The 8174-nt window shown below is 40.4% G+C and overlaps 1 protein-coding gene across 4 annotated transcripts in view; it reads right to left on the bottom strand.

Moving 5' to 3' along the window:
• Positions 1-435: 435 nt before the first annotated feature.
• The window catches only part of 5-HT7 (5-hydroxytryptamine receptor 7), an 84359-nt gene continuing 76620 nt past the window's right edge, over positions 436-8174 (bottom strand). For all 4 annotated transcript variants that reach the window (XM_046634464.2, XM_069137805.1, XM_046634461.2 and 1 more), the window contains one exon: positions 436-4725. In XM_046634464.2, the coding sequence (XP_046490420.1) occupies positions 4099-4725 (627 nt within the window). In that variant the 3' untranslated portion in view covers positions 436-4098. The remainder of the gene's footprint in view (positions 4726-8174) is intronic.

Raw genomic sequence — 8174 nt, 5'->3', positions numbered from 1 at the left:
TTCATGCAAGTTACCGTGCAAGCACCTGAATGAAAAACACCAGGTTGCAGATAATGGAGAAGCGGATTGGGCGAAATGAGGTTAAAGTCGATGAAACAGTGACCCAAGCACATGTTGCACGGTATCCGATGCGAAAATAGTTGATTCGGTAAGAAATTCAACGTCTGTATTATTGATCGTCTGGTTCTCGTGAGGGAAGAAAGGACTGTTGAACGGTGTATTGGAAACAGGTTGTTAAAAAATAATTGATTTGCAAATAATGCGGGCGATACTGTCTTCTCGAGTTTTAACAACCAATCGGACGGTTCGCTAAACCGGAAATAACCTCGGGGGTGATTCTATTTACGATTACGATTAAACGAATACACGTTTAGATCAGACACAACTCAAATTTAACACGACAGACTTACAAGGAAGTTTTCCCAGATCGATCTCTAAGATTTGATTTCTTTTCTAACGCGTCATAGTAGATTAAAAACTAAGCGATACGTCTTTTTTTTTTTTGCCTACCACTAAATACTTTGAGGGGGTAAAAACACCCTCCAAAGTAAGGCATGTCAAGAAACGATTTGGCAGTTTCGCACACAGGGACGTAATGTTTCTAAACCAATACAACTGAAAAAGTTTTCTCACAACGAGAAATGAAAAATGTAGTTTTCTCAAGTAAAACAAGAAAGAAGAAAAAAAAAAAACTGCCAAATCGCCGTTCGACATGCCTCGCTTTGGACGGTGGTTTCACCCCCTTAAAATGTTTAATGGCAGTTGAAAACAAATACTTGTAGCTTAGTTTTTAGTCTACTATAACGTGTTACAAAAGAAATCAAATCTGGGATAACTTCCTTGTTATTATCACCGTTCAATCTATCCACAACTGTAATTATTCGGGTTATTATTTGATTGTTTATAAGGTAATGTGTTTCGCGATTTGTTACCCTCGACGATATATTTTTTGGTCACTTCTCTATGCACGCACTGTCAGCTGAAACCGTTTATAGATCAAGTGTAAGACGCCGAAGAGTGAGGAATAAAGTCCGACTGCCAATTTCCGATCTGACAATTTTGCCAATCGAATGATTGTCCCGGACTTGATTGTTGCTTTGGCAAATTTCAGGATCGATTACGGTCTATCCGTCCCTTAAAGCTGCTATCTTAAAGACGCGTTCCGAGATTGGAGCGAAAACTTTCACGAGATAAATCAAGAGATGGCGAAGAAAAAAGAAAAAGCAAGTAATAAGAACCGCGAGTAAGTCAACGGATATTAATTTCCTGCGATTATAAATAACGAGAATCGTTTCGTTATTGTCGAAACGACACGATTCCTTTTTCTCTTTCCATTACTGTACATGAACCGGTTTAACTCTACCACCGGTTTAATTCTTTTGGATGTGTTTGAGCGGATCGAAAACCGTGTGAATTTGCAAACGAAGCACGGTACTTGAAAAGTAATTGTAAAATTTGCATATACCGCAACTTCAAGTCTCGTGATGCATAACTATTCGCACGTCATTGACTAGTTTCTGGATCTCTTTGCGATACTCGCACTGTTAGCGAATTGTCAAAAGTGAACAATCGCTACGGGAATGAACAATTACTCAATTGTTGACGAACCGCTGCTGGATCAATTATTTTGGCACTAATCTACTCTGACGGATGGGACTAATGGCCTAGCTCTGTAAAAACGATAGATTGAGTAAACCAGGGAGGGGGTGAACGGAAAAACAAAAAAAAAAAAAAAGTTTCTCAACAAAGTTTTTCACCGTGCAGGGATAATCCGTCAAGAGATTTACTCGCGAAACTGAAATCAATCTTAGTTTCAGAGCCTTGTTATTCTTTCTATACGACAATATAATATGCATATATTATAATTATTATATCATACATGATAAATATAACCAACACCGTTAATTTTTAACTCCGGAGTTAATTCTTTGGTTGTGGATTGCGAAAAAAAAAAGAATATTTTTCTTAAATATTAAATAATTTAAGCGTAACACAGACTTAATAAATAGTAATAACGATAGTAACAGTATTATAATAATGGTTATTTTTCTTTTAAACAATCAACGTACCAACTTCTCGTAAGTATATCGATTTTCAAATAATAGTATTTCTCACCAAATTTCACGACTCATCCGGCCAATTTCTAACAAATTCGTATATGGATTTTTATGCGATCGTAGAAATATTTTGATTGATTAGACATACCGATAAAAAGTAATTCGTAAAATTTATCACAAAACTAGAACTACAAGTATTTTGACTAGTACCCTACATTTCAATTCACTCTAAAGTCTCTGTTTCAAAATTCACTTTTAAAATGCTACCGGAAATAGGTTTAAAAAAATGTTTCAATCACTAAAACGATCTCTCACTTCCTCTCTCTCTCTCTCTTCATTACCGATCACTCTCCTTTATCTTTCTTCCAGTACTCTACATCGTTGACCAAAAAAAAAAAAAAAAAGAAGAAAACTGGGACTGAAAATTATCGGCCAAGTAGGCTTAACATGGATCACAAATTTCTTGCAAATATCAATGCAGACGTGAATAGAAAAGGAACGATTCTGTTTGTTTAGTTGGAACGCAATTCGTCATGTTTGATCAGTCGAGCCGTACGACACGACGAGACGCAGTAGCTCCAGTGTGTGCTCGGTTGACAAGATGATTGGGTATTTTTTTTTTCCTTCCCTCCACCCACCCCCCCCCCCCCCTCCTTTTTTTCGAAGAATCGAAATACTTGGCCCTACTTGGTTGGGTGTACATCGGGCATTCACCCTTCGTCCTAGTCCGCCTGCCGATTTTGTCACGCACGTTGGATATAATCTTTATTGACACGTCGAACAGCGTTTCTTTCCATAGAAATCTCGAAATGGAATTTTCTTTTTCTTTCCCCTCCATCCGCGTTCAGAGTCGTATCGTAATTTTTACAACGGAGGAGAGAAGGTCGATATAGTTTCCTGTTTCTTTGCTTTTTCTTTTCTTTTTTTTTTTTGTTAATCATCTTTCGATTTTTTTTTATTTCTGTCCGGTGTTTAACAAACGCGAACACTCGATATCTGCTCAGCGTCGCTTCTCGCCAGCCGATATATAATATACAGTTTCACATCGTGGACGATTATTATTTTTTCAATGTACAAGTATATTCTTGTAACCCTTACAGGTTCGAGCGCTTCCAGTCCATGCCAGATGTCCAATTGCAATATTGTATACATCTCTGTAACGTGACGTCAAATTCAAGGTAAACATTTACTTGATAAACGGCTTGTTTAACCTCGTGGGATAAAAACAATTGTCCGCTAACCAACGCGACCTTTCACATTTTCTTGCTATTTTTCCATTACCTTTATCGTCAGTTATAAGCAGCTTCGATCTGTCGAGTAATTTTCGTGTAATGCCGGGTAACGTTGTTCGATCAATCCCTTATCACAAGGTAGGTACTCGCAATTTCACGGTATATATTCACGTACCTCTAATTTACTATTAGGGAGAAAAGAAATCTCACGCAGCCAATTTCTGAGCCTGAAATCGCAAGGCCTCGGCACATTTGTAAGGAACACGTATGGTAAACTACCTTTCGATCGCGATTTATACTCTCATTTTCGCGTGAAATTTTGTATTTTTACGCGTCCTCTCCCTTTCACCTCCCTCCCTCTCTCTCCCTCTCTCTCTCTCTTTTCATTCATCATATCTCATCGACACCGTCCAGTCTATGTATGGGTTTACTTTTTTTTTTTATCTTTCTCCGGCGCCATCGGCGCCGGTCATCCATCTTCTTATTGACAAGCCGCCTGCACATCACAGCCGTTCGGCATACCTTCATTTTTCACAATTTCCGTACAATTTTTTTCCACTCCTCTTCTTCTTCTCCATTTTCTTCATCTTGTTTGTTCGTTTTTGTATCTAGTCAGAATCCCCAATATCCTTGGCATGTCCATCGAAAGGGACCATCGTCAAGTGTCTTGGAAAGAACGGGGTTATTCGTCTGACCTTGAGAGAGGTGTTCGCCACGTGTTTTCGGTAGAAAAAATCACGCGGCTAATCCTCGTTGTTAACTCTCGCGGTATCACTTAGCTCGTATATCGACAAAGCGTTCCACGTGGATCATAGAAAGCTTTCGTTTGCCGGATTGGAAGCTACGTCGAGCGCCTCGACGCCGTGGCTTTCCAAACGTCCTCCGCTCTCCAAGTCGCAAGCTCTGGTCACGTGATTATTAACGGGGTCACCGTACTGGCTCTGGTAAAACTCCTCCCTCATCATGTGGTTCAGGTTGCCGCAACGGAAGTACAGTATCTCCCTAAACGGTTTCCGGAAGTCCCTGTTGAGGGTCGCGTAAATTATTGGGTTCAGTAGGCTGTTGCAGTAGCCCAACCATAGAAAGAGACTCGAAAGCGCGGCTGGAATGGCGTTGGATTCGTTTAGGAACGGCCTGACCAAAGCCAGGACGAAAAACGGTAGCCAACAGACGATGAAAGCGCTCATTATTATCCCCAGGGTCGTGCTCGCCTTGCGCTCCTTGGCCAATTGGAATCGCAGCTTTTTACGATGCGGTGAATTTGTCACGCTGCACGTGCTGTTCAAGTGATTACGAATTATCGTCGACTTTGTCGCCATCGGTATCGACGCCGCTCCCGACGACGTGTGCTTATCCACCTTCTGCAACATCGGGCACTGGGACTCGTTGCTTCTTCTTGGTCCTCCGGCGAAGCATCTCACCGCGTTGCTGCTGCACTGTAACACAAAGTGCAAGAAGATGTTCAGAATTGATCAGACCATACGATTCGCCATTTCGTTGGGCACGCAACTTCACGACTTTGCGATAGATCCATATTGTACGTTTTACACGATCGGGTTAAAGTGTACCAGTCATTGACACGTTTAGACCCAATCATTGAACCTTCTATTTTCCAAAATCATAAATGGACGGGACATATTGTGAATCTCTCGACGACCAGAACCAATCGCTGGAGGGTTAGACGCTGCAAATTTATTTTTTGGTGATTTCAGAACTAAGGATACAACCGATACGGGTCAATAACTGATACACTCGCCTCATTATCCTCGTCATAGTTTCAAACGTCATTCGGTTTTACAGTTTACTAATTTAACAAGAACCAAGTAGTCGCCAGTTGGAGATAATTTTCTGGCAAAGTTACGTATCTCCCTTTCGAATCGTGCATTGCAAGTAATCGAGGATCGGAACTCTATTTCGTGCATCGCTGCGACGTTTCCTGAAATTCAAGCCATCATTGGTACCTGAACTCTTTTGATATCCCAGTTCATTTTAACCTGTACTCCACGCCCAAGGAACTTTAATAGCCAGATATTTCTAGTCACCGATTCAACGTGATTGCTTCCAATGGCTTGGTCAATGAATAATCTTTTACGAACGAGAGCTTAATACTTGGCAATGTGAAATCGGCATGAGGACCCACAAAATCATGAACGAAATGATTGACCTACGTAAAAATGGACATCGAAATAGCTGTTTCACAAAAGTCATTACTCGAGTATAAATAGAAAACACGGATACATCCGGCAACTAAATTCTCGCCACGAAATCTTGCCAGGCGATACTTATCGCCAAATTAGTATCCTTCTAGATGCCTAAACGCTGAAAGGATTCAGTTGGGATTTACTGCAATTGCTGACCTGAATCAGTTTTGTGAGCCAAAATGTCTGCTGAGGGCTTGGGTGATATTTTCTAAAACACAGAGCCGGAGGTCATCAGAGAGGAAGAGAGAGATATGGAGAGACGGAAAGCAAACGTGTTCTGGGGATTCCCGAGTAATCCAGTAATTTCACAGAACCAATCCCCCCTGGCTTAACCAAATGAAATTAAGCATCCGGACCAAAATTAGAGTAGCTTCATTATCCGCGTTTCCATAACTGGTGCCATGCTGTGCGAAGCTAAAATATCCGGGTGCCGATGCGTTAAAGGTCCTTTTCTCCCGTGTCTTATTGCCGAACCGTTGATCCTTCGATTCGACACCCGAGAAGAAACCTCGAGGTGAATGGAATGAATATACAACATATGACGAATTCCTTAGAATCGGAACGATAAAAAAAAAAAAAGATATTGCCACGAAAAATCTTCCAAGGTATAAAGTTCGGCGAACCCAAAAGCTCCGTCAAGTCTCTTTATACTTGCGGGAATTATTACATTTTGAGTCGCAGCTGCGACATGCCCGACAGGGTTAACATTCCTCGAATATCAATTAGTACTTGGTAACTTGCTCGAAGCTATTTTGCATTCGTGTGTGATCCCGCACGAAGGTACGAGGTTTGGGTTCGTATAACTGTCTTGGAGCTTTGAGTTATGGAATTAGGACTAAGATCAAAGTTGTACGATCTCTTTGTACGAAACGAGAAGAAAAGTTTATGCCTTTGATCCGAGTCCTAATTCCTAAACTTTAAGGGTATAAAACCACTTGCATTAACCTGTGTTATTCGCTCTACAAATCCAACTCCTTTCGCTTATGACTTGGTAAAGTCAATAGTTCATTCACGGACGAATTTACCAACGCATGTCTTGGTATGAGATCTTCGAACAGTTGTTCGAAACTAATGGCACGGTATTTGTTGGTGAAAATTCAGACATCTCAGACTGAGAAAAATATTTATTTCCGGTTACCGTTCAGTCCTTAAATATTTTCATTTTTTACCACGATCAAAAAATATAGTTCTAGGTAGAAAATGAAAATTAGTTCTCTAGCTCTTACCAGAAAGTCTATTATCCGTTACTATTCTTTCTTATTACGATAACTGTTGCTATATTTTCTTGCAACTGTTGCGAAAATTTAATGCTTGTGCAAGAATAAATTGACGTTAAAGCCTTGTTTAATTAAAAAAAAGTAGATTAAACCTTAGAAACTGATTTTGCGTAATTGTTCGCCTGAAAATGCAAAAAAAAAATTCAAGATTTTGTACGGGATGGAAGAAAAAATGACAAAAAAAAAAAAAGAAGAAAAAATAAAGGGTGCCACAAAAGTGGCTTCCGTTACTGAAAGGGTTAAGCCAAGCTGAAAGCAGCCAAGCAATGACACTTTGTGTCGGTGTCAAAGCTGAGTTATAGTGGTTGAGAAAAAAAAAAAAAAATTGGTCCAAGTTTATCCTCGGGAAGAACGAACGCGATCAAAGATCACTAAAGATCGCTAAATCCACAACTTCACACTTTGTTTGATCTTATCGGTGTTGAAAAACAAAACGGTTCGATCTCTACAGTTACCGTGAGAAACGAGTGTGGAAAATCGTTTGCACTGCGTGACGCGAAAGTCAATCAATGGTGTACACAGCTATACATCCCGTAGTTATAAATTTCTAGGTCAGAGGCTTGGCTCGTTTCGCAGAAGGCTGCTGCTACTCGAAATAGCATTTCACCCTACTCACCGAAAGACCTCAAGTCTCTCCTAATGACGAACGAACCAATTGACCGACCTCACGAAACACATCAAACCATCCACACCGAGGCGAAACATGAAAACATCGCGTTACAGCTGCTATCTTTTTTTTTTTTATACTCTTAGGGTTATCGTAACGATCGTTTCTTATATCACGGAATGAGTCAAATCATAAATCGATACGACACCGAGGAGAAAACGTTGGCGTTCCAAATCCTAAATTCCCTCAAAGTTTATCACGTCGATAAAAACCTGTCACAAAACGCATGTTTCAAAAGGATACCATTAAACTTCCGAAGCAAGAAGTCGATTCTTCAATTATTTGAGAACAAAGGTCAGTGTGGTAACTTCTGGATAGTTGAAAAAACTTCTCTGAAAAGGTTCGTCGATTTCATAAAACGAAAGAATCACGCGTGTGATGAAAAGTTGGTTTCGTCGAAGAGAATTTATCGCCACCGGCGCTTCTGCCATCCATATTTCCGTACTCTTATATCTATATCAGTTTACCGAGCTAAGTTCGTGTGGAGTCTCGATACTGAGATGAAATACCTCAAGTCGGTACGTGCCTTAAAGTAATTATACTTCGAGACGAAAGCCATCGTTTCCACTCCGCGAACCCCCCTCCCAATTCATTGAAATTTACAACTTACTCGAATGAAATGAAATTTTCGTACTTATCGGAAAGAGAGAGAGAGAGAGAGAGAGAGAGAGAGAGAGAGAGAGAGAGAGAGAGAGAGAGAGAGAGAGAGAGAGAGAGAGAGAGAGAGAGAAACTGGGACA

The sequence above is a fragment of the Neodiprion pinetum genome, chromosome 7 (genome assembly GCF_021155775.2).
Source record: "Neodiprion pinetum isolate iyNeoPine1 chromosome 7, iyNeoPine1.2, whole genome shotgun sequence".
Taxonomy (NCBI): domain Eukaryota; kingdom Metazoa; phylum Arthropoda; class Insecta; order Hymenoptera; family Diprionidae; genus Neodiprion; species Neodiprion pinetum.
Note: the sequence above shows the minus strand (reverse complement) of the source record. Positions and strands in the feature narration are given on the sequence as shown.